Raw genomic sequence first — 27,404 nt, 5'->3', positions numbered from 1 at the left:
TCTTTGAATTATTATTATAATAAAATAAGCAACATTCATTTTCTTTTGTCCCAATCCCCAGTTTGAGTTGGATGCTTTTAAAAACAAGGCAAGAGTAGCATATGTACCTAGTGCATAACATAGCTTCTTTCAACAGGTTTGACGTAGAAATGCGAACAAATTCATGCTCCTGTAAAGACAACTACTACCCTGCAGGGAATCTAGAGTACAAACTCAAAGCACGTCTTCTTCATTAAATTTTTGACGCTTACAACATTGTCTTATTTCACTTGTAGTTGAGGTAAGTCTTTCTTTAAGGATGATAAGGAAAAGTCTTTTGTCTTGTGACAGTGCTGATTTTTACGTCAGGTTGGGTTTTTTCTCCCATATTTCTGAGTAAAAGTCACAACATTGTTACCACAGTTTTGCCACCTCAGGTTAAACTGTTTGACTACGACTCGACAACTTTTAGTTTACTTGATTACTGAAATTAAATTCATGACTCTAAATCACGACTAGTGATAGCTCTGAATCCCTGTTACGTTCATTTCCCTGCAAACAATTTCAGATTATATTTATTTTTGGTTCATTTTTATTGAATGAAGGAGTCTTTAAATTCTATAGTGCTTCACAATTTTCAAAAGTCTCACAGATGATTTCATACAATCCCCAAATAAACCCCCCCTTTCCCCCCTACCCCTTTATGTCCCACTTTCAAATTATACTTAATAAATCAGGTTCTAGAAATAGTTTTGCAGAATAAAGTCCCACCAGTTGACCTAATTGAGCGCGGAGCTGCCAGTGCTTCACGGCAGCTACTGCGCTGGGCCAACTCGGAGGCTTGGCGAGCCACATGCTGGGAGGTAGGGAGAGCCGGAGCCCTTCGAGGTTGGGCGCCACGTTGCTTCTCCCTTTTTGAATAGGGAGACAACGCTTCTGGCTATTGTGTAAAGCGGTCGAGAACTGCGTTCATTCGCACATCAGCTAAAGCGAGAGCAGAATTAAAGCGCCTTCTAATCCGACCCTTGGCAACATGTGCGTCACGGACCAATATTGAGTTTTAATGCCTGGCTTCGTTTGCCTTGGGGAAGCTTACATGAGAGAATGGCCGAGTACCTCGACAATCGCTACGAAGTGCACAGGATCAAAACCCCCACGCCAGCCCAGCAGTGGCCACCGCCCCCGCCAACCCTCCAGAGGACCCACCCATGTTCCCCGATAACCAGTTGTTTTACGCAGCGCTACACAGCCTTTCCTCACTCCGTCCCCGCTCTCCCACCCACTCCGCATTCGATCCCAGGTTTGTAGTCCTCAGCCGAACAACGGACCGCCGTCTCCCGCCCAGCTGCCAGCCCGAACCCGCACCGCAGCAAGGGAGCCAGCTCCCCGCGCTCCTCGCAGGCGGGCGGCCAGCCAGCCGCAACTGGGTGGTTGGTGATTGACAGGAGGCTGGAGCAATGAGCCGCAGGGGCAGGACGCTGCGTCACTTCCTGGCCTTTCGGGTAGACGGGGTATATAATTTCGGTGCTCACGCAGCGGCCTCGCTCCCACAGTATGGCCGGCGACATTAGCTAGCGCTCGCTCTACTCTCTCTAACGGGGAAACAGCGGACTACAAGAGACTGAGCTGTATCTGCCTCTATTTCCAACAGACTCACGTTCAACTTTCGCTCACAAAAAAAAAAAAAAAAACACAGACAAACTTATACACACAAGCCGGTCCCGGACCAGGGCACGAACCCGTGTGCCCTGCATTGGCAGGTGGACTCTCAACCACTGTGCCACCAGGGAAGCCCTAACCCTTTTTAAAAAAAAGTTAATATAAAATTATAGCAAAAAAGGAACCTGAACTTTAGTAACACAGCTGGAACAATCCGCAGCTGCGGCGGCAGCGGCGGGAGAAGAGATTTAATTTAGTTGATTTTCTGTGGTTGTTGGTTGTTCGCTAGTCTCACGGTGATGGAAGCTGCACATTTTTTCGAAGGGACCGAGAAGCTGCTGGAGGTTTGGTTCTCCAGGCAGCAACCCGACGCAAACCAAGGATCTGGGGATCTTCGCACCATCCCAAGGTGGGTGCTCGGGGCTCTCGCCCACAGTCGGGTCTGGGGGCTGTCGCCGCCTGGGAGGCACCAGCCCCAGGCTGGGGGGCGGGGGCTGGGTTCCCGCAGCCTTCAGGTGAGGGCAGGTTCGCGGGCGGGGGTCGTTTGGGTGGCCGTGGAGGGTGGCCCCGGCGCTGGCCGGAGCGGCCAGGTCCACGCGCGGCCCTAGCCGGCTTCTCCCGCCACCGTTGCAGGGCCGGGCGCTGCCCGGGGGGAGGGGAGAAGGCCGGCGCCGCCGCGTGCTCAGGTAACGTCCCCCGCGCGGCGTGCGGGGCAGCGGGCGGCGCCGCTCGGGGGGGTTTGGCGGCCCTCGCCTCCCAACTTACCTCCCCCTCCGCGGGAGTTGGCGGTTCGGGGCCCCGGGTGAGGTGCCCGGGGGTGGGGGCCGCGCGGGCTCCCTCCCAGCAGGTGTGGCTCGGCGGGCTTAGTCAGGCGCTAATTCGGGCGTGTCTGCCTCGGGAATGGAGGAGGGAGGGAGCGGGACAGGAGTCCGACTCGTTATCTCCGCGTGCGGCGGGAGGAGGGGGCCCACCCGGGGCCGGACCGAGGGGCTGACGAGCAGGCCTCCCGCCCGCGGTCGGCGCTGGCAGCATGTGGCGCCCGGGCGGCGGGGATTGGGCGGGAGCAGCTGTGTCGCAGTGGCTGGGCCCCACCGCCGCCCTAACGTGCTCTGCACCAAAGCCTTTTCGGGGCGGCCCGGGGAGCCCACCGAGGCTTGCTCCCGACTCTCTTGACCTTGGGTTGTGTAACCTGTTACCGAGTCGGCGAGGTAGAGTGAGGCTTGCATATATTCACGGGCTAGAGGCCCGTCTGAGCTCGGACATAATACCTTTAATGCCTAATCCAGCAAAGGAATCTGGGGCCCCAGCCTCCCACCCCGGGCAGTCACGCGAGAGAGCTGGGCGATCGCGCAGAAAAGGAGAGGTCTTGTAGTGGCCTTGATCCAATCGCAGACAAGGGCGCAGGCGACCCCGGGGGTGGCTGGGCCGGCTCCCCCCCGCGGCTGGGCTCGCTAAGCACCCCTCGGCTTTCTAGGCTCCTCCGCGCACAAGTGCAGCTAGAGTGGCCGTGCGGCGGCGGCGGAGCCGGCGCGGCCGCTTCATTGAGAGGCGACGACCAATGAGCTCGTTGGCCCGACTGGGAGCCTGGCCCCGGGGTGTGGGCCAATGGGCGTTTCAGGAATGTTGGCTGCGCTCGCCGCCTTCTCTGACAAAAAGCAACTGGAGAAGGGAATCCAGGCGGACACGTGCTGCCGGGACTTTAAGGCGATCTATGTTGAAGGAATCTCCTGTAGAAGAGCATCGTGTTAAAGTGTGACCGGTTTCATTTTTCAAGCTTCGTGCGACACTTAAAATGTCTTAATATAGCCCTTTACTCTAAGCACTTTATGTTTATAGGAAGGAGTTACAAAATATGGGGAAGCTTAGTATTTCCTCCATTTCACAGATGGGAAAAGCTCCCTGGTGTTGGTAATACGCCTTTGGTAAAACGATTGTGATGGGATTATCTAGAAAATGTTGTCAGGAAGAACTAATGAGTAAGAACAGTCTTAGAAAATGAATAACAAAATTTTCTGCTCTGGCTCTTTAAATGTGTTGAAGCTTTATTTGTAAGCACACGTTCTTAATAAAGGGAAGGGAGTGTTTCCTCCCCGAGTTCTTGGGCAAAAATGCCAGAATTTAAGCTTGGGCTTTTTTGGTTAAGAGTTCCCTGAATCAAGGAGGAGAAAGGCTTATAAATGGGCAACTTGCTTTCTTTAAATGTTTGAGAACCGCTTTTGTACTTTAATCAGCTGAAATTGTTTTACTGCTTCAGTGTGGATCTTAAAATGATGGCAAAAGTTATACCTTCAAGGACAGGGGATGTTCAGTTTTGTTGAATTCGTGATTTAGTGCCATACGTTTTGTAGACACTTAAAATTTGTTAGATCACTGTTGTGAGAGTTTAGCACATTTCAGCTGTTGAAACGTCTATTGGATTTAACAGAGATGTCCGTTGGTAACCTTCGAGGAACATTTTTCAGTGAGTGACCTGTCAGGCAGAGATCAACTGGTTAGGTTATTTATTAGGAGGTTTTAAAAAAAAGTACCTGAAGAACAATACGTGCTTGATACATCACCTAAAATCAATGGCCTGGCCAGAGAAAATCACTGGCTTCTGGTCTCCAAGGAGGTGGGGTGCAGGCCCCAGAGACCACAGAAGAGTTATCAGTCATCCAGAAGAGTAATGCATAATGAGATGGTTCGTACATGACCTATGGCATGTCTAGATTTGAATTCAAATATCATCTAATAGCTAGCTGTTTGATATTTCCATGTCTCTAAAATGGAGAAAATAATGGTACCTACCTCATAGGGTAATTGTGAGGATTAAGTGGGTTAATACATATATAGTACTTTAAAACTGACTGACACATAGTAACCATCAGTGTTAACATCTTTATATTTGATTCTTTGCCCTAAAGGACAGAATCTTTTTTTCTTTTCCTTTCTTTAAGCAAACCAGGCTGGAGGAGAAAGTATATCAGATACTTAACATTAAAGGGTGCTCTACCAAGTTGATGTATTTTTATTCAAGTAGAGGAGATGGTGAGTTTTGGATTGCTTAATGAAGTTAAACCTTAATTCTTCCACGGAATAATCAGTCTTCAGTAGCTTTGTTCTTTTTTTAATGATATAAAAGTTTGGAAGCCAGAAATTCCTTCCTTGTCCTTACCTCACATCTCCAACCTCAGTAATACTGCCAAAATGCAAATAGACAAAAGTCATAGTCAAAAGACATTATCTAACAGACTGGAATAAAGTTAACAACTACACTGTTTATAAAACATAAAACTTAAGGTTATGGAAAGGGTTAAGATGTTCTAAGAGGGCATCACTCGATTAAAAGATAACAAGGATATTTTGGGGAAATTCCTAGAAAAATACTTTTCCACACTGATTCAAGAAGAAACAGAAAATCTTAATAGTCCTATAACCATTGCATGAATTGAATTAATCATTAATCATCCCATGAAGATAAATCTAGGCCCAGATGGTTATACTGGAGTGTTCTAACATTCAAGGAAGAAATAATTCCAACCTTCTTCATACATTCTAATAGTTAACAGAAAGGAAATACACATCACAGTTCCTTTTGGGGTTTGTATAATTTTGATATCAGACCCCTGACAAGCTGTGAAGGAATCAGAATTTTCATGCACTGCAGATGGGAATGATGGGAATGGAAAACAATATATCCACTTTGGAAAATGGTTTGGCAGTTTCTTAATAAGTTAATACATCTGTCATATTATTCAACCAGTCTAGTCCACTCATGTATCTGCCCAAGTGTACAGGAAATGTGTCCATTACAAAGACTTTTACATGAATGTATTCGTAACAGCTTTATTTTTCAATAGCCCCCAAACTGGAAACAGGTCTCTATTAACAAGCAAATAGATAAACAAATTATGATTATTCATATGATAGAATACTACTCAGTAATTAAAAAAATGAACTGTTATTGATACATGCAACAAATAATTGTGCTGGAGAAAAAATAATAAGCCTCACAAGAAGTACTATACTGTAAGATTTCATGTCTATAAAACCAGAAAATTCATAAGAATCTGACAGGCAGATCAGTGGTTGCCTGAGGATGGAGGTAAGGGGGAAGGGTGGATTACGGAGAGGCATGAGGGACCTTTTAGGGGTGATGCATGCGGTCAGTGTTTTGTGATGGTTTCACAGGTATACGTGTATGTCAAGAATCTTGTAGATTTAATGTAAATGAAAAGATCAAATGAATTTGAAATTTATAGTACTATTTGTCCCCAAATTCTTTGTACAGTAACAACGATGAATATGAATTTAGAGAATTTGAAAAGCTGCCGAAATAGTTTTATAGAAAAGATTCTGCTATCATCAGGTATAAGGATCCAAAAAAATACTTAATTGGAAGCAGCGTGGGGTTTGAAGAATTTGTGACATGAAAATTATTCCACAGACATGAACCAAGAGAAAAAAAAAAACCATAGGGCTATTTTGAAGGAAATATTCCAGCAGAGCTGGAGAAAGTGGTAATCTGCCAAAATAAAACAATATGATATGAAAAATCTGACTAATAGTAAAACAGCATATCTTCTGAATACAGATATTTTGGGTTTTTTTGAGCTTTTTATTGAGGCATAACACAAAAGTTAAGAGAATCATGGGCTTCTCTGGTGGTCCACCGGGTAAGAGTCCATGCTCCCAATGCAGAGGGCCCAAGTTCAGTCCCTGGTTGGGGAACTAGATCCCGCATGCATGCCGCAACTGAGTTCATGCTGCAGCGAAAAGATCCCGCACGCCGAAACGAAGATGCCAAGTGCCGCAACTGAGACCCGGCACAGCCTAAATAAATAAATACTCATAAGTACATCTCTGATTTTCACAAATTGATCACATTCATGTAACCAGCGTTCAAATCTAAGGAATGTAACTAGCCAGAAATCCCCCTGTACCTCCTTCCAATTATAACCTATTCCCCTCTCCACCTGAGGGAACCACTATCCTGATTTCTAACACACCATAGATTAGTTTTCCCCATTTTATATATAACATGGAGTCATTTCGTATGCATTATGCCTCCTTTGGTCAGCATTATGTTTGAGGTTTTTTAGTTCATTCTCAATGTTGTATTTTGTGTCCATATGCCACAGTTTATCAAATCTATTGTTAATACGGGTATTTGAGTGATTTCCAGTTTGCTAATACAAATATATGGCTATGAACACTAGTGTAAGTGTCTTTTAGTGAGCAATATGTATGCTTTCCTGTTAAATATACACATACCTAGGAATGGAATTGCTAAGTCATAGGGTGTGCATATTAGTCAGCATAAGGGTGCTGGTTGCTCCATATCTTCATCCAACACTTGTCTTTTTAATTTTAGTTATTATTGTGGGTATATAGTGGTCTATGTATTTCCCTTCAGACTAATAGAGTTGAGCATCCTTTCATATCTTTATTCACCATTTGGCTATCTTTTGTGAAATGCTTGTTCATGTCAGCCTGTTTTTCTTTTGGGATGATTTTTCAGTTTGCAGGAGTTCTTTATATATTATGGATGAATTATCTGTCTAGTATGTGTATTACAAATATTTTATACTCTCTGGTTTCCTTTTTCATTTTATTAATGATAGCTTTAGAAACAAAAGTTCATAATTTTAATGTAGTCCCATTTATCAGTGTTTTCACCTTTAATGGTTAGTGGTTTTGTATCCTATTTAAGATATCTTTGCTCATCCTGAGGTAACGAAGATGTTATTTTTTCCCTCTAAACTTTGTTTTACTTTTCATATTTAGATCTGCAATCCATCTGGAATTGATTTTTTAATATGGTATGAGGGAATAGAAAGCACATGAAGCAAAGTCGGCCCATCTTTCCAAGCTTTAACTCCAAGTCAAGCTGGAATCCACTCTCTTTTTTGGGGGGTGGGGTGGCAGCACTGCACGGCTTGTGGGATCTTAGTTCCCCAACCAGGGATGGAACCCGTGCCCTTGGCAGTGAGAGCGCATAGTCCTAAACACTGGACCGCCAGGGAGTTAATTCCCTGGAACCCACTTTCTGTTAAACATTTCCCACTCTCCTGTAGGCCATTTAGTAGAATTGTAACATTTACCTTCAGTGTAATCTGAACAAATGACATAATACTGAGAATCTTTTTTTTTTTTTTACTAATTTCTCAAGGGAGACAAAAGGGGCACATTATATAGATTTTTTTTTTTTTTTTTAAGAAAAAATCTTTTCTGGTATGGCTTGGGTTAAATAATACTGGTTAACAATATGTTGGAGAAAAGCAGTAGTCCAGACATCCAAATGAATAAGGAACAGATGATGTGTTCTAAAACTGACTTATTTCACACAGTAATTAAAGCTGAAATATAAAAAGAGGGAGTAGTATATTAGGTTTAACCTGCAGTTTTCTCTACTAAATTTTTCAGATTTCAAATGATGTTGAATAGAAATAGACCATTTATGTCTGTTTCCATAATGTCTTAGAATTGCCAGACTAAAATCCTGGACCAAACAAAAGCCTTTTTATAAGAAATGGCAGCTATGGGGAGGAAGTATGTTAGAAAATAAGAAATTTTGGTGAGGAAAGATAGTTTAATCTGATCTTTCAGGACTCTAAAACTGGCTTTCCTTTTTGCTTTAGAATTCATCTCAGACCTGAGCTATATATTCTTAGTAATGAGGTAGGTTCACATGGGAAATTGTAGTGGATGGAGGTGAAGAGAATAAATATTTTACTAATTGTGGGAAGGTTAGAGGTGTTACTAATTGTGGGAAGGTTAGATGAAAACTACCATCTATAATTTTAATATTGGAAGAGACATTTAGGACTAGTGGCATGTTCTGCTATTCTTTCTTTCCTTCACTCAAATTTGTAAGCTAAAATAAAATCTTCAGTAAAGGACTGGGGGCAGTTGCAAAAATAGTAAATTACACCTCAGCATTAACTTTCCCAGAACTCATGCCTTACTTGACTAAATGACTGCACCATATTGCAATATCAATAATTTACATTTAAGGAATTTACAACCCATTGCCAAAAAACCTTTTAACATAAATGTTTTGGAGTGAAAAGCTTCTTATTGAATTAAGCTTCTTATTACACTCCTCACAGCAGTTTCAGAAAAGTTTGAACTGCTATCTTTAAACCACCTTTCTTTGAGAGGTACACATTGAAAGTAATAATCGAATGTAGCAGTAATTATACTCATTTAATTTTTAGGTAAAGTTTGAGATGGAGAACTTAGTACTCTGATTATAATTAACAGTGCATTCTGGTTTGATTTCTTTGAACAAAAGATAAAAGCTTATTTCTCTGGATAATCTGAATTAAATTCTGGTCAGCCTAGACGTTGCTAAAGAATAATCTCATGTTCTAGGATGGGTTTGACTCAGACTATTATTACTAGTACTACTACCTTGGGTATGGTGTTGAGGCCTGAATGTAATGTGATAAGGAGAGTCTCTGAAACAGATAAGTCAAGCTGTTAGCTAAGGTCACAGTTCAGGGAAGCTTCAAATAGTTCAGTTGGGTGGCTTTTTGGGTAAATTACTTGATAGTCCTGAAACCAGTGGTTTTTGCTTAAAGGAAGAAATCCATTAGAGGAATCTAATCACATGGAGGCCTTTTAAGTAAATGCAGGTTTCCAGGCACCATCTGCAGAGTATCTGACCTGCAGTATCTGAGGGTAGAATCTAAGTGATAAGAGCGAAACTCTGCTCTGAAGGGTTTCTTCCACCTGCTTGCAGCATTCTGTTCCCTCCATCATTTACTTCTTTTAATTGATTTTTTTTAATGTCTAACAATGTTTAAGTGTACAATTAAGCAGTATTCAGTATGTTTACATTGTTGTGCAACAGATGTGTAGCACTTTTCATTCTGCAAAACAAACTACCCATTAAACACTAATTTCCCCTCCCCTCTTCCCCCAGCCCTTAGCAATCACCTTTCTTTATGATTTTGACTACTTTAGATACTTCATATGAATGTATTGATTACCTCATTTAAGTGGAAACCTACAGTATTCATCCTTTTGTGACTGGCGTATTTCACTTAGCATAAAATTCTTAGATTCATCCATGTTGAAGCATGTGATAGGATTTCCTTTAAGGCCACATAATCCATTTTATGTATTATACCATATTGTCTTTATCCATTAATCCCTTGATGGACATTTGGGTTGCCTCCTTCTCTTGACAATTGTAACAGTGAATATGGGTGTGCAAGTATCTCTTCCAGATCCTTTTTTTTATTATTTGTATATATACCCAGAAGTAGAGTTGCTGGATCGTGTGGCAAATTCTATTTTTAAATTTTTGAGGAATGTCCATACTGTTTTCCATAATGGCTGCACCATTTTACATTTTCACCAATAGTGCATAAGTGTTAAAATTTCTCCACATTCTTGCCAACACTTGTTCTTTCATTTTTCCTTTTAAATAGCAGACATCCTAATGGGTGTGAGGTGGTATCAAGAATGTGATTGGCGTTTCTCTTATGAATAGTGGTGTTGAGTATCTTTTTACATGCTTGTGGGCCATTTGTATATCTTTGTTTTTGGAGAATTGTCTATTTAAGTCTTTGCCTACTTTTAAATTGGGTTATTTGTTTTTGTTGTTGGAATTCTTTATTCTGGATATTAATCTAAGATGTATGATTTGCAAATATTTTTCCAATTCTGCCTTTTCACTCTATTGAGTGTTTTCCTATGATACATAAAAGTTAAGTTTTATGTAGTTCCATATGCCTATTTTTGCTTTTGTTGCCTGTGCTTTTTGTGTAACATCCAAGAAAGCTTTGCCAAATCCAATGTCATAAAGTTTTTCCCTATGTTTTCTTATAGGTGTTTTGTGTCTTAATTTAGGTGTTTAACATTTTAAACATATATATATATTTATTTATTTATTTGGCAGTGCTGGGTCTTAGTTGTGGCACGGGGGATCTTCGTTGCGGTATGTGGGATCTTTAGTTGCAGCAGCATGCTAACTCTTAGTTGTGGCATGTGGGATCTAGTTCCCTGACCTGGGATCGAACCCCCGGGCCCCCTGCATTGGGAGAGAGGAGTCTTAGCCATTGGACCACCAGGGAAGTCTGTTAATTTAGGTGTTTAAATCCATTTTGAGTTATATGGTGTAAGGTAAGTATCTAATTTCATTCTTTTGTGTGCAGATCCAGTTTTCTCAACACCATTTGCTCAAGAGACTCTTTTCCCAATTAGTCTTGCACTTTTGTTAAAGGTCATTTGACCTGAGGTGTTTACTTCTTAAATTTTTACATTAAAGAGTGTAGCCAGGGGAATTCCCTAGCGGTCCAGTGGTTGGGACTAGACGCTTTCACTGCGGTTGCCCAGTTCAATCCCTGGTCGGGGAACTAAGATCCCACAAACCGTGTGGTATGGCCAAAAAAAAAAAAGTACTCAGCCATTACAAGTGTTATTGAATCAGATGACATTGAAGTCTCTTGTCATTTTAATTGCCTCTTTTCCCGTGTTAACACCCTAGTTTGTTCTATTTTTATTAGACCACAGACTCTTTAAGAAAGCTTACAGTATAAAATATGGCATGCCATTAATGTTTTACTTTTCTGGCATAGTGACTAAGATCATTGAATCCATGTACTGTCATTTGTAAAGAGCATACTATTTGGGATATTTATCATGATCTGGGTGTGGCTAGGATCCAAAAAAAGCTTTATTTACAAAAGGAGGCTTATTTTCCCCTCAGAAATGTGATATTAATAATTTGCTCAAATTCTCAGCTGTATTTCTGTTGCATCCTTCCTGCCCTTTGATTTATTATTTTTTTGAGCCAACAGTTCTCCTAAGATTGTGTTTTTATAATCACTTGGTTGATAGACTGTTCAACTGTGTTTGGCTTAGGATGTTTTAAAGTAATTCCTTTCATACTGTGACTTTGAAAAATCCTACTTGAAGGTTTCTATTAGGTGAGGAAGAGTTTGGTTGTAGAATTTATTAACAGTGATGAATGAGTGCAAGAACATTCTTGTTCCATCAGGATGGAATAAGCACACTCTATTCTCACTAAATGCAACTAAAAATCCTGGACAGAATGCATGGAGCAGCTGAGAACTCTGAAAAGTAAATGTTAGGTGAATTGGAGAAGGAAGCCAAGACTCAAAATATCACTGAAATAGCCGTGAGTTTGTTTCTTTTTTTCCCTGGTATCTCCTGGGGTGGTCTCAAAAGCTGCCAGAAACCTGGAACTGCACACAAACTGAGCTCTGAGAGAGGTCTTTTTCTGGAATGCAAAGAAGGAAGGGAAGGGGGGCCCCTTTGGGTTAGAGAGAGTGGGGAAAATCCCTTTTTTATTTTCATATTGCTTTGCTTTTTTTCTGTTCTTTCCTGCCACAGCTCAGGCAGTCCTGTAGCAGACTGCTGCAGAGTGGGAAAACTAAAGCCTTGGCTTTCTAGCCAGAGGACCAAAAAGCAGGCCATCTTCACTACCACCCCAGCCCCCCCAGCCCCCCTTGAGCCAGTAGTTGTTGTGGAGATTATGGAGAGAAAGAGGTGAAGAAGGTGATCCCTTAATGATTTATATGAACACTCCTTAGCTGCTCATGTGTGGATCTGACCCTAAACAGTGTATCAAAGTCTTTGAAAACTGACAGATTGGCCACTGGGTGGCACATATGCAGGACAGCTCAGAATTCCATAGCAATCAATGGGTTTCATAACTCTGAAATCGTAACATAACCTATAGAAGTTGGATAAGAACAAGACTGAACTTAACCATTTCAACTGTCTGCTAGCACAATTTTTTTTTTTTTTTTTTTTTTTTGGCTGCGTTGGGTCCTCGTTGTGGTACACGGGCTTCTCATTGGTGGCTTCTCTTGTTGCAGAGCACGGACTCTAGGCGCATGGGCTTCAGTGGTTGTGGCTCGCAGGCTCTAGAATGCAGACTCAGTAGTTGTGGTTCACGGGCTTAGTTGCTCCATGACATGGGGGATGTTCCCGGACCAGGGATCAAACCCATGTCCCCTGCACTGGCAGGCAGATTCTTAACCACTGCGCCACCAAGGAAGTCCCCTAACACAGTTCTTTAAAATCAGCATGCTCCATAGGATTTAAAGGAGATGTAAAATCATATAATGTGATGTCCAGGATGTGATCATAAATTACTCGACATACAAAAAAATGACCAGGAAATTCTTTCAAAGGAAGACAATCAATAGACTCCAGCCTCTAGGTGATGTAGATCAAAATTTAAAAGCATCTATCATAACCATTCTATAAGAAGTAAGGAGAACACTTAGAAGTCTTAGCAGAGAAATAAAAGATGGAACTAAAAAATAACTACTGGAATAAAAAGTTTACTGAATGGGCTTTATTTAGTAGAATGGAGATGACAGAAGAGTGAGTGAACTTGAAAACAGATCAGTAGGAATTGCTCAGTGTGAACAACAGAGAAAAGATTGAGACTGAAAATGAACAGATCCTGGTGGGACAAACCAAAAATTTTAACATTTTGTGTCAGATTCACAGAAACAGGCGTGTGATGCAGAAAAAATAATTGAGAAAATAGTCCATGTCTAGGTTCCTTATAATGAATGGGTTCTATAACAGCTAAGATATTGGACAGTGAAATGACTAAGCTTCATTTATGCAGGTTAAGATAGCATTTCAAGTGGAATATATATCTGTAGCTCAAAATTTAAGGCTCTTTGATTTTTTAGCAAGTTTATAAGATCTAATCAAAATTATTGCCAGATGCAACAAATATTTTAGGGCCTGCTGTGAACTGGGCTAGGCACTGAGGATGGAAACAGTAAAACATTCAATCCCCAACTACGTGGAATGATTCTGGTGGGATTAACATGAATACCAAAATAGCCACACAACTAAAGCACTTAGGTAAGCCTTCTGAGTTGTAAAACATTTTAATGGCAGATTTGATCTGGTGGGGGTAGTGGGGTGGCTTGAGCTGGAAGAAGGGAGGTGGGGACAGAGGTTCTAGGTAGAGTGAAATCCATTCAGCAGTATCCAGAACACTCAAAGTTTGCACCTGTTGTCTCAGCATAATTATAAGGTTCTTGTTCACTCTCAGGTGGCTATATTTGGGTGAATTAGTCATATATATATCTGTCAATGTACACTTTATTTGCTTTAATTATTCTTCTCATTGTGTCTTTTGTGTGTGTGTGTGTGGCTGCGTTGGGTCTTTGTTGCTGCCCGCGGGCTTTCTCTAATTGCAGCGAGTCGCGGGGCTACTCTTCATTGCAGTGCATGGGCTTCTCATTGCGGTGGCTTCTCTTGTTGCAGAGCACAGGCTCTAGGCACGAGGGCTTCAGTAGTGGCGCACAGGCTTAGTTGCTCTGCGGCATGTGGCATCTTCCCGGACCAGGGCTCAAACCCTTGTCCCCTGCGTTGGCAGGCAGATTCTTAACCACTGTGCCACCAGAGAAGTCCCTCATTGTGTCTTTATCATATAATGTGTCAGATGAGAAGGGGGGATCCCAGGAGATCTGAAGACTAGATAATTGTTTACTCTTAGAAGAGAGTAAAACAGGATCTTTCTGAAGTAAGGGAAGCAGGTACAGTTGAGGAGTAGAGTCACTACACTGAAAACAGAATAAAAAGTTTATACTGAGTGTGAGATCCCTAGCCCTTTATCAGCTCTTTTACCTACCAGAAATCTTAATATGCTCCAGGCAAGAGAACCGAATATTTGGGTAATCTGACCTACCCAGGAAAGAACAACAACAAAAAAACACGGAGTTCCCCAGTGAAACAGCCTAGATAGAGAGAGGTCCACTAAACAAGCATAGAACTTCTGGCTAGCTAAGGCTTAGCACCCTATTCTTGGCCAAGAACCACTTAAAAGAAACGTTGAAAGAGGAGACATTTGCGGGAACATCTGAGGATAAATTTGGATAAGCGTGTAGAAAACAGAAGCAAATGAAAAAGCAAGACAGCTTCTAAGTCCAGGAAAAAAAGCTATACAAGAGAGGAAAAGTTCTTGTTATACTATATGTAGCTCAGCCACAGAACACGTTTAAAAGTCTTAACATCCTATAGTTAACACTGCTGTATGATATGTGAAGAAAATGTTGAGAATAAACTCTGAGTTCTCATCACACCGAAAAAAATTTTTTTCTTTTAATGCTTTTTTAAAAAATTGTATGTATGTGAGGTGATGAAAGCTAACATTGCAGTAGTCATTTTGCAGTATAAGTGAAATCACTATGATGATGGGCACCTGAAACGTACACAGTGCTGTATGTCAACTATATCTGAATAAAACTGGCGGAGGGTAGTTAACTTTAATCACCCCTTCTCAGTTCTATTCACTATTTATGTTATGTCCCGTGGATAGGAGAGAATATTTGCAGGAGTGCTTAATTCTAGTGGGAGGTCAGTAGGTAATGACATTAGCCAGTAGCATTATTGGAAGATCTGAATTAGATCTCTAAAGAGACCCCTGTGCTCCAGAATTTTACTTAATGCTTCTAATGTTTATAGTGGGTATTTTTATTATTTACCTTCATATTCAGTATTTGAATTCTTATTATCTAGTACGTAAATTTTGTATGCATTATGTAATTTATTCTTCTTAGTCATGTGAGGTAGGTTTTATTAAACCAAGCCCCCAGGGGTAATTGTAAGAAATGTCACAAAGCAGAAAAGCAATAGCTTCAATAAGAGCCTCATGTTTTCCTTTAGTTCTGGTTATTCTTTTTTGCATGAAGGCATATTCTTTGTGGAATTGAAATACTGTGGGTTCTGGAATGTTGTTTGCACATTTAGTGACCTTTGAATCTTAGAAATATGAAACTGAAAGCTACTACTTCCGTACCTAAGACAATCTATAAATTTGTGTTAACTCAGAACTGGGTCTTAATTACAACTCTTTTTCCTTCCCTAAACAACAAATTGAACCATTTTTAAAATTTGAAACAAACTGCAAAAACATGGTCAAGTCTAATATGTATTTTCTTCTTTATATAAACCATCATTAGCACCTTTTAGAAAGAGTAATTGTTAGCTCTTTTTAAAAGTTGCTTCGTAAAAAAAAAGTTGCTTGATAAAGTTATGGGCAAATAGGCTTTATAATTAATCATTAGCAAGGCTAATCATTTAAGTTTTCAGATGGGTCTGAGTAATGTTCAATTTAATCTATCAGTGGGAGGAATTACTACTGCCTTGTGACTGGTCATCCAATAGCCCATTGGGCCAATAATATTTTCTTTTAGAAAAATGATGAAACAGGCACAAAATTCTAGCAGAATTGATTGGTATTATGTTTGCCTTTAATACAAAAAAATAAGCATACCTATTTCTGTGCTGGCTGTGCTGTTGAGGATTTCTCTCACAAGGTCTTAACTGGAAAAGAAAACTTTAATATGCCATTTTCTTGGGTATACAAGAATGAGTTGCCAAATGTTAAGAGGCTTAAAACATATTTCTAGCCTTTAATCTGGTCATTTTAAGCTGTCCTGTGGGAATATTTTATGATAACTTTCTGTTTATAGTGGGCACACTGAAGAGGAAGTACTACCTTAGGTCTCAATCGGGTAGATTAAGACTAGCCCATGACTTCCTTTTTGCTGTCTACTGCCTACTGCATTTCAACTTTGTTGAAATGGGCATTTTGTCATCCTATTAGATAGAGTGTAACAGTATTCCCAAGATCTTATGGGTATGCTTGTACTATTGAATTGTCAGCCAAAGGCATTTTTTTGGTTTTTTTTGACAATGCTTCTAGACCTTTAAACAGCACTGGGCATTGTGATTAGCTGCCAGTTTGATAGCAGAAAGTAGTATCAAAACTGTGTGAGAGTACCAGCTTACTTTTGCTGTCAAACTTTTAAATCTCTTTGCCAATCTAATTGGTGAAGGAAATGATGCTTTTTAAATTGTAATTCATATAGTAAGGTTAAAAATCAGAATTTGAAGGACTTCCCTGGGGGTCCAGTGGTTAAGAATCTGCACTTCCAATGCAGGGGGTGCAGGTTTGATCCCTGGTCGGAGAACTAAGATCCCACATGCTGTGCAGTGCAACACCACCACCACCCGCCCCCCGCAAAAATCAGAATTTGATAGGGGAAAAAAGTATCTCATTTTAACTTGTATTTCTTTAATCACTTAGTGAAAGGTAATGTTTTCCCTTGGTTTATTGGCCTTTGGTATTTCCTCTGTACATGGCCTATTTACATTATTTTGTCCATTTGTGTGTCCGTCCCCCCCCCAGTTTGTCTTTTTCTTAATAAATTGCAAACACATAGTATAATTTCCTGGGTTTTGGTTTGCTTTTTTGTTTTTCACATACTATAGCAAAATGTATCCATCTTATTTGGTGGGTATGTCAATATAGATTATTTTGAAACAGAACTAAATGTTGGTATTCATAAGAGAAGCTGGAACAAGAATGTGACAACAAATATAAAATGTGATCTTAAATCATCGGAAACCTTTGAGACCTTTGTAATTTTTATGAGAGTACTGTTACGAATTAATCATCCTCTTTTTGGTTAAATAATAGATCCGAGTGGGACATACTTTTGAAGGATGTGCAATGTTCAATCATAAGTGTGACAAAAACTGACAAGCAGGAAGCTTATGTACTCAGGTAAGTCCTGTAAAACAAGCGTTGGCTAGCCAATTTCAGTCTGAATCATACTTTACATGGAATAGCAAATCATTTTTCTGGATCTTAGTTCTATAATTGTTTTCATCTTAATTTTTAAAATATGATGTAAAATAAAATGTTTACTTCCGATGTCCCTAGGCAGTAGGTTTTTGAAGTCTTACCTAATAGCTCTTCAAGATGGTTGCCATCTTTACTACCTCCTTGAGGTTAGCAGGAAATGTCTGTGAAGGAGGGGAGGGTAGAATGGCACTGTTCCTTTGCCCACAGTCCCTGATACAGGTCTTCCTTTTTAGTATATGCCTCTCTCTTAGAACTTCAGGCAAAGTGAAAATTAGCTTCATCATACAAATAGGATTGCTGTATGTAAGAGAAGAAAGCCATGCAATCTTTTTATAGGTACAAAGATACTACATTGAATTCTTATAATAATATTATAACGGGCCTTGGGGCTATTGTATTGAACATGTTTCCTGCTTTTTCCGAAGCTTGTGCTTGGCATATACAGATGTTTATCAAATGATTATTATGTGCCAGGCCCTAGGGATATAATGGTGAGTAAAAACAAACATTCCTTTCCTCATAGAGCTTATTATCTAATGAAAGGTAATGAGATGGTTACAGAAATACACGAGAGTGGGCAGTTCAAGATGAGGTAAAGTATGAATTTAGTGTCCTAGGTTAGGTTAGGTTAGGTTAGGTGAGGAGGAAAGTTGACTACTAAAAGAGTTTGTGTAATGAGCTAATATGCTTTATACCTAATTTAAGTTCTGTTTCTGTGGGGTCCTAGAACCTTACACTGATTTTTATATAATAGAGGAAGAATACTACAGTACATTATTTGCCTCCTTGAGATCTTAACATTTAAAATTATTAGCCAAAAATTTACATTGTAAATGACAGTGCAATAATAGATTAAGCATCTCAGTAGTACATAAACATTGTTATAATATTGTGACTTTTTTTTAACTGCAGTGAGAGTAGCATGTTTGTCTCCAAGAGACGTTTCATTTTGAAGACATGTGGTACCACCCTCTTGCTGAAAGCACTGGTTCCCCTGTTGAAACTTGCTAGGGATTACAGTGGGTTTGACTCAATTCAAGTAAGTAATCAAAAAACGTTTATCCTTTTGGGGGGTGGGGCATAAACGTTAGGGTTCAGTAATGTGCCTGGTAAATAAATTTGTATACTTGTTCAGTTTTAATGGGTAAGGACATTCACAACATGGGGAGAAAGAGTGCCTGTTGCTCATGAAGAGCAAAAAGTATGGAGGAACCAGAGAATGAGTTGGGATAAAACTCAAATGGGAGAAAAGAAAACCAGACACTTTCAGTAGTTAATTCCTTAATATTATTACTATGAATGGTAGAGCAACTAAGAAAAAGAAAAGCAAGAAAAATCATCCAGTCTTCATAATAAATAATTGATTATGTTAAAGAGCAATAGTCAGTTAATTCTTGAATACTATCAGAATTTATACTTAGGGGCTTCCCTGGTGGCGCAGTGGTTGAGAGTCCGCCTGCCGATGCAGGTGATACGGGTTCGTGCCCTGGTCTGGGAAGATCCCACATGCCGTGGAGCGGCTGGGCCCGTGAGCCATGGCCGCTGAGCCTGCACGTCCAGAGCTTGTGCTCCGCAACGGGAGAGGCCACAACAGTGAAAGGCCCGCATACCGCAAAAAAAAAAAAAAAAAAAAAAATTAGGGTATAATTGTTCTGATAAGCAAATGTTGAGTTTTAATAATTTACTTAACTATGGCAAAGGATAGCTGTCATTAGGACCTAAAAACAGTTTTTGTTAATTATTGACCCTTTTAAGAAGATATGAATTTAGCAATATGTTCTTAATTTTTAGATCACTGACTCTTTTGAAACTAAACATACACATGTTCTGCCACAAAATTTTTGCTTACATGCCTGTTATAAAGCTCAGATTAGGGACTCCCTGGTGGCACAGTGGTTAAGAATCCACCTGCCAATGCAGGGGACACAGGTTCAAGCCCTGGTCCAGGAGGATCCCACATGCCATGGAGCAACTAAGCCCGTGCGCCACAACTACTGGGCCTGCACTCTAGAGCCCGTGAGCTACGACTAGTGAGCCCACGTGCTGCAGCTACTGAAGCCCGAGTGCCTAGAGCCTGTGCTCCGCAATAAGAAAAGCCACCGCAATGAGAAGCCCGCGCACCGCAATGAAGAGTAGCCCCCACTTGCTGCAACTGGAGAAAGCCCAGGCACAGCAGCGAAGACCCAACACAACCAAAAAACTAAATAAAACAAAATAAATTAATTTTTTTTAAAAAAGAAAACTGCTCTAGGGAATTCCCTGGCCATCAAGTGGTTAGGACTCTGTGCTCGCACTGCCAAGGTTCCAGGTTCAATTCCCTGGTCAGGGAACTATGATCCCACATGCCACGTAATATGGCGCAGAAAAAAAAACAAAGAAAGAAAAAGAAACTTCTGCTCTAGAAATAAATATTGTACCTTGTCTCTATAGTTATGACCCATCATTAGTAGTTGGGCATTTTTTAGTTTCTAGAAATTCAGTGACACAATCTACATGGTTAATGTTCTATTAAGACTCTATTCACAGCTGAAAAACAAACTTGCTCTGTATAACACTAACCCACGGGTATTGGTCTGAAACCTTGCTCTTTGACACAGTGGCCTTTGCTTTTGTTTGTCGGCCAGCAAGGTACTACACATCTATTAAGTATATTAAAGGAAAAACACTATGTTAGGTGTCATTGGGGAAAATATTTGTGGAGATAGTTTTGATTTTGATATGTATATGTAGAAAATAGTTGATTGGTTTAGAAAAGGTGATAGAATTCAGTGTATGAATTTATCTGTCTGTCTTTTTATAGAGCTTCTTTTATTCTCGTAAGAATTTCATGAAGCCTTCTCACCAAGGGTACCCACACCGGAATTTCCAGGTGGTACCACCCACTTGCTGAAAACACTGATTCCCCTGTTGAAACTTGCTAGGGATTACAGTGGGTGTGACTCAATTCAAAACTTCTTTTATTCTGGTAAGAATTTCATGAAGCATTCTCACCAAGGGTACCCACACCGGAATTTCCAGGAAGAAATAGAGTTTCTTAATGCAATTTTCCCAAGTAAGTTTAAATAGAATTGAATTCTGCTTTCTTAAAGTTAGAAGATATATTCTCTCAAATATATGTGTGTACACATCTGTGTATCAAATGCAGCACATTATATAGTTAAGATAAATATATCAATGTAGCTGATTATAATTTTTGGAGTATGTTGTGTAAGTGTTGTTGAAATGATGGGGGAAAAATCAAGGAATTGATCACCTGCCAGAGGGAGAGCTTGTCTTCATCTAGCCAGTTGCTCTCATTTATATCTAACTTAGTGGTTATGAAGGCTGTAATCCCTTCATCCAGAAAAATGCCCAGTCACCTCATAAACCCATGCTAAGGCACTGGTCCATGTTAAGAAACTCTGTCGAGCATTCAATATAGGAATTGACCTAGCTTAAAAATGGTCAACTTAGTGAGAGCATAGTGTCACTTCAACTAAATTGGCAAGATTTTTTCCATCCATTTGCTAAGCTTTTATTTCTAGACCTTCCTTTTTGAGAGCTTCAAGGACAGGGAAGTAAAGTTTATCTAATCTAACACCCTCATATCCTAAAGGAGGCTGAAAACCTGGATGATTTTAGTAACATGGCACAAAGTTGTTCACAGGGATAATTTTAAAAGAAAATCAGATTTCTATCTGTTCTTATCTATCTGTTCTTATCTCATCTACTAATATGAAATTGTACTAGTTATATAAATAAGAGTGCCGAGTATAATTTAGTTTAAATATCTACCAACTATTAATTTACTGTGTTTAATGAGACTTTGAAACACTATGGACAGGAGGACGTATTACATAAAATAACTTGTTTTTAATTGAGAGAGTAGATAAATGGGTGACCAAATTCCATTTCCTAATGGAGTTTTAGGGGAGAGTAAACCATAGTTTTCTCAGAACCATTTAGACTGACTCACTAGCTGACGTGCATCTCTAAATGACAGCCAGTAAAGTTTTTTCTTAAAAGGTGAAGGGGATCCTGCCTACTTGCTATCGAATGGATCTGTTAAATTTATTTTACGTTCTCCTCCTTCAACAGATGGAGCAGCATATTGTATGGGACGCATGAATTCTGATTGTTGGTATGTTGGACCCAATTTGATGGAAGTTTTTGTTCTACATAAGATTTACTTTAAACTTCCAGTTGTCATTTTTAGAAACTATTTTGTACTTTTATATAGGTACTTGTATACTTTGGATTTCCCAGAGAGTCGGGTAATCAATCAGCCAGATCAAACCCTGGAAATTCTGATGAGTGAGCTTGACCCAGCAGTTATGGACCAGTTCTACATGAAAGATGGTGTTACTGCAAAGGATGTCACTCGTGTAAGCATTTTCAATAATAATTCTGTATTCTGCTTGGTGACTAAATATTTTAACTCATTCTCCATTTATTTTTCAGATTTGTTTTTAATTCAGTCTTTGGGCTTTTTTCCAGGAGAGTGGAATTCGTGACCTGATACCAGGTTCTGTCATTGATGCCACACTGTTCAATCCTTGTGGGTATTCAATGAATGGAATGAAATCGGATGTAAGTAAGAATATCTTGCTTAATAATTGAAATATTTAAGTGTGCCCTTTCCATTATTAACACAAAACTATTTCTCGAAGGGAACTTATTGGACTATTCACATCACTCCAGAACCAGAATTTTCTTATGTTAGCTTTGAAACAAACTTAAGTCAGACCTCCTATGATGACCTGATCAGGAAAGTTGTGGAAGTCTTCAAGCCAGGAAAATTTGTGACCACCCTGTTTGTAAATCAGGTAATGTATTTTATTATCGACAATAAAATCTTACAGAAAATAAAGATAGTGAGGCATGTCATAAAATGTATTCTGAGACGGCACATAATCAGTCAGATATTCAGAGGTATTACTAATTGAGGTGTTTGGTAGATGAGAAGCTTTATGTGTTTCATTAGACTTCTGTTGGTCCTTGTTTTTATATCTAACCCAGTTCATGGGCTCCTCTTGTCCTATTTTCCCTGTTGATAGACCTTGGCCGGGGGTGCCGGGGGACATAAGGTGTCCCACTTCATCCCGCCCCTAAGAAGTCAGCTAAAATATTTCAGTGCCACAGTTTAACTAAAATAGTAGTCTTAAATATTTATTGCATGACTGCTTTGTTTGAAAATACTTCTGCAGATTGGAAGCACTCATGGTTAATTTAATTTTTTTCCCCAGAGTTCTAAATGTCGCACAGTGCTTTCTTCGCCCCAGAAGATTGAAGGTTTTAAACGTCTTGATTGCCAGAGCGCTATGTTCAATGATTACAATTTTGTTTTTACCAGTTTTGCTAAGAAGCAGCAACAACAGCAGAGTTGATTAAGAAAAATGAAGAAAAAACGCAAAAAGAGAACACACATAGAAGAAGGTGGTGGCTGCTTTTTAGATATTGATACCAAGGGCCATGCTTTCCATAACCACCACCTTGTAGTTGCAGAAAGCCCTAGATGTAATGATAGTGTAATCATTTTGAATTGTATGCATTATTATATCAAGGAGTTAGATATCTTGCATGAATGCTCTCTTCTGTGTTTAGGCATCCTATGCCACCCTTGCTGTGAAATTGAAGTGCATGTAGAAAAAACCTTTTACTATATGAAACTTTACAACACTTGTGAAGACAACTCAATTTGGTTTATGCACAGTGTAATATTTCTCCAGGTATCATCCAAAATTCCCCACAGACAAGGCTTTCGTCCTCATTAGGTGTTGGCCTCAGCCTAGCCATCTGGGACTGTTCTGTTAAATTGCTACCAGGATTTTGCATCCAGTTACCTCCACTTTCTAGAACATATTCTCTACTAATGTTATTGAAACCAATTTCTACTTCATACAGATGTTTTTGCAGCACCAATCAAAGTTCTTCTTCCACGAGTCGAGTCCTCTACGAAAATGACTGCAGTTATCCATTTTGTGTATTACTATCTCACTGCTTCCTATACTCGTGTGACTTTAATTGATTCATTCCTCACCATGGTGTCTCCCTCCCAACCACACCCCCTCCATAAAGCAATACACTGTTACACTGTGGGTTTACACTAACCTTATACCCCAGAGGGGGAACGGGGGGCGGGGTGGACCCTGGGCTTAATTTTCTTTTAAGGTCAAGGGAGTTTGGCATTTTTCGTTACCATGAGCTATTTTGGAATAAGCTGGTGTTGATTAGCGAAGAAGGTGTAGATTGATACTAGGGAATGTTAGCAGAACTGTATGGAAACTGTATGCCATTCTGTGCCCCCCCATTAAATGAGATTAGCTTCTCATGGGTACCATGTCTTTATTAACTTGCTAAGTAGTAGTATAAAAAAATTATCACTAAATTTGTTAGCAAGGAGATTTAAGATAAAGGTTGTGTTGGATTCAACAAGTCAAGTCAGCTCAGATGATTCACCTCAACTTTTACTTTCATAGCCATTTCCACTAATTTCTATTAATGATATGCCATAAACTTTCGTTCAAAGCAGAATCGATGTCTTTGCCATCTTTGTGACTTAAAACGTTCTGTGACTTTGTGATGCATGTGATAGTGTTCTGACGGTTCCTCTTACTGGTATTTCTTTCACCATGGAGTAACATCAAGTGATGAATGAGAACTGTTCAGGTTATTCAGACATACTACACAGTGAAGCAGAGTGCTATCCATAAAACGTAACATACAAAATTCCAAAATGGTCAATGGGAAATGACTAGAAGTACAGGCTTAAAAGAGTTGGCATCTTTTAGCTGTATTTGCTAATATGGACATTTATTTAAGCAGCTGAGAAAAGAGCAAAGTTGACTCAATTTTGTATTTCTTCTTGTCCTCAAACAATTTTTGATTCTTTCTGGATTGATGCAGTGATGTTTTTGTTCCTTCCGTATTTATAAATGAAACACTTTTTTTTAGTGTTTCTAAACATAAATTTCTACTTGGTTTGAAATCAAGTGGTTGGAACACTTTTGACTTTTAAACATGTTGTTGATTCAGAGCTTCATTGAAGAAGCTTTCAATCAATGGATCAGTCCGATTCTGTAATGAGTGCACAGTACCTAATGTTTTGGTGCTATTATGAGGACCAATGCTCAAAGTGGATTTTGTTCTTGAACAGTGTCCCAGTAGATCTGATGAACATTTATTGGCTTGAGGTCTGATCGCCCGTCCCCCACCCCAGCCCAATAGATTTAAGATTTCTATTTAATGTTGAGAAACTGTACAAATTTGTATGGAACAAAGCCTAGAAAAATAAAAACTATAGATTGAAATAGTAATCTAAATTAATCCTAGTGTGTGTGATAGAGGAGGGAAAATTTTGGTGCCATAATTTCTCTCTTCATGGTGTTGGACTTAAATCAGTTGAAATGTATTTCTGTACCACAATTTAAGCTTCAATAAAGGTTTGCTTAATTCATTATCTAGTGACATTCAGAAAGTTTTCTGTTGATGTATTGTTTTAAATAGTATACCTGACCAAATACTAGACATCTAAAGTTTTTACAATTAGAGTAAATATTTAATGATCATTTTTTAAGATTTATGGGAGTTGTCATAAAGATAAGATCTCTAAGCTCCTGGGAGAACAGATTTAAACATTTTTTTGTTAGTGGCTTCATACCTGAAGCTCAAAGAAAATCATCTGGGCTATATACCAGGATATCAAAGAGTAGAAAGGGTGTAAGTAGTAAGAATAATAATGCTAGAGTTTGGAGCTAGAAAAGTGAAAAGTTTGAAGGTGGAATAGTCTAACATTTATTATGAAATAGGCTCTTGATGGTGGGGTGGGGGCAGAGTTTAACTCATGGTTATTTCTATTAACTAGAACAGAGTTATAAGCTTTTGATCATTGTGCCATGCAGGTATGTATCTCATCATCTGAGTTAAAAAGGGTTGATCGTAGAAAAGCAGGTTGTTACATATGTGTGCAATACCTACAGCACCAGATTCTTTTACATGAACAGGTAACTGAGTATGGCAGACACTTGGTGTTAATCAGATTCAGGGACATAATCTGAAAAATATAGTAAATGTGATATCACACTATGAAAGATAAGAGGCTTTTATTGTCCTAACCAGATAACTCACCATTTCTTGGCTACCCACCTTCAAACTTGACATTCTCATCTACCCTTTTTGTCATAATGGAAGAAGTATTGGTCTTTTGGATTCTATCCACCCATTCCTACCTTCAGAGACTTTCTGAGTTCACTGCAAGCATGTCCACTGTTGATCACCATCAGTTTGTTTTACTTTTCTAGTTTCTTCCCACTTAGGTTTGCTCCTTAGGGTCTACTTTATTAGTCCTTTACAAGATGACGTGTCAATTCTTACCCAAACTGAACCCTCTTCAGACTACTTCTTGCAATCTAGCATTTTCCTGAGTTGTTGAAACCAGAAACCTAGAATGAAATTGAGGCAGGGTCATAGAGATCTGTTATGTGACTAAGACTGGAAGAAAACCATTGGCAGTGTCAAGAGATGTCCAATATGCTGTTGGATATGTGAGCTAGGAAGCCCATAAAAATAGGTCGAGATTTGTAATTAAACATCTTAATTGGATGTATATTTTAAAAAATTGTACCTTGAACCTTCATACCCTAGCTTCGATAGTCGTCAGATCTGCTTTGGTACATTCATCTGTCCGCTATGCACACCTCTTATTAGGTAAGATTTATAAAAAGCTGAAATATACAAATCTTAACTACAATTTTGAAAATGGATACTTTTAGCCCACAGCCATATCAGGACAAAGGAAGGTTCCCTTATACCCCTACCTAAGCAACAAAGCACTACCCCTACTTTAGTTGGTAGTTTTAACTACTATCCATATTTTTTCACCATAGACTAGGGTTTCCCTCCCTGCCCCAGCTCTGAAACTAAATTGAATCACTTAATGCTTTCATTAGTATAAAGTTTTGAGAGGTTGAACCATGTATTTCTTTTTATTGCTGAGTAGTATTCCATTGTATGAATGTACCACAATTTGTTTAGCTATTCTCCTGTTAATGAACATTTTGTTTCCAGTTTTGGGAAAGTATGAATAAAGCTGCTATGAACATTTGCATATAAGCATTGTGGCTTCTGAGTATGTAATAGTATCTTGTATTAATCTACATTTCTCTAATGAACATGCTCTGTCAATTAGCCATTACTATATTCTTTGAATGAAAATAAGTTTTGTATATTTTAAAATTAGGTTGGCTTTTTATTAATGAGATACAGGACTTTTATATATTTTGGATACAATTTTTTGGTCTAGTATTTTGCAGATATCTTCTAGTCTGTCTTCATTTTTCTAATAGTGTTTTGATGAGAAGTTCTTAATTTCAACAGTCTTAATTTATCAACTTTTTTAATGGATCTTTTCTGTGGATAAATCTGCCTTCCTCCACATTGTGATGGTGTTGTTTTCTTGTAGAAGCTTTATAATTTTTGGCTTTTACATCTATGATCCATCTCAAATTTTTCCAAGTGATACAAAGTAGAGATCGAGGTTCATTTTTACCCATATGATCAGTTAATCCAGCACCATTTGTGCTTTTTCCATTTAATTACTTTGGTGCCTTTTAATAAATTAGGTTGACCATGTAAGTGTAGGTCTACTTACTGCTTTGACTATTTCGTGTACTTTGTATTTCTGTGTAAATATTAAAGTAAGCCTGTTGATTTCTATTTTTTAAAAGCCTGATGGGCATTATGATTAATTAGCATTGAGTTGAATCCATCTGTCATCTTTAATTTTTCTCAGCAATATTTTGTGTAATGTCTTGTGTGATATTGATTATGTCATAACTATTTTAGGTTTCTTGATGCTAAAAACCTATCAATGGGATTGTTTTTTTTCCAATTGCTAACTTACACAATTAAAAAAATTTTTATTTCTTGTATCATGAGACCTTGCTTAAGCTCACTGGTTTTAAAAAATTTTTATTTTCTTCTCTATTGCCCTGTTAGGACCTCTAATACATGTTGAGTATAAGTGGTAAGAGCAGGCCTACTAAGATGAGGTTGGGAAGACAACCTAGGGAGCAAAATTCAAGGAGGTAGTGTCAGGGTGATGTAAGTGGGCATCTGGGAGTGAGTGCATCCTTGCATTTTGCTC

General features: G+C 39.3%; 1 protein-coding gene across 1 annotated transcript; it reads left to right on the top strand.

Moving 5' to 3' along the window:
- The first annotated feature begins 1,781 nt into the window (after positions 1 to 1,781).
- AMD1 (adenosylmethionine decarboxylase 1) lies at positions 1,782 to 25,818 on the top strand. The gene is made up of 10 exons (XM_024115539.3): positions 1,782 to 2,047; positions 17,114 to 17,200; positions 18,194 to 18,320; positions 20,082 to 20,150; positions 20,300 to 20,333; positions 21,359 to 21,401; positions 21,501 to 21,645; positions 21,758 to 21,850; positions 21,931 to 22,086; positions 22,507 to 25,818. Exons 1-10 carry the CDS (start codon positions 1,938 to 1,940, stop codon positions 22,645 to 22,647), a joined length of 1,005 nt encoding a protein of 334 aa, XP_023971307.1. The 5' UTR covers positions 1,782 to 1,937; the 3' UTR covers positions 22,648 to 25,818.
- The last annotated feature ends 1,586 nt before the right edge of the window (positions 25,819 to 27,404 follow it).

This window comes from Physeter macrocephalus, chromosome 10 (genome assembly GCF_002837175.3).
Source record: "Physeter macrocephalus isolate SW-GA chromosome 10, ASM283717v5, whole genome shotgun sequence".
Taxonomy (NCBI): Eukaryota; Metazoa; Chordata; class Mammalia; order Artiodactyla; family Physeteridae; genus Physeter; species Physeter macrocephalus.
This window is presented reverse-complemented; position numbering and strand designations above follow the sequence as displayed.

What these genes read in the sequence shown, in the direction of transcription:
- AMD1 (XM_024115539.3), top strand. Translation starts at nt 1,938, where the DNA reads ATGGAAGCTGCACATTTTTTCGAAGGGACCGAGAAGCTGCTGGAGGTT. An exon ending in TCTTAATGCAATTTTCCCAA is followed by an intron (nt 20,334 to 21,358) that starts GTAAGTTTAAAT and finishes CTCCTTCAACAG; the next exon opens with ATGGAGCAGCATATTGTATG. An exon ending in CGCATGAATTCTGATTGTTG is followed by an intron (nt 21,402 to 21,500) that starts GTATGTTGGACC and finishes ACTTTTATATAG; the next exon opens with GTACTTGTATACTTTGGATT.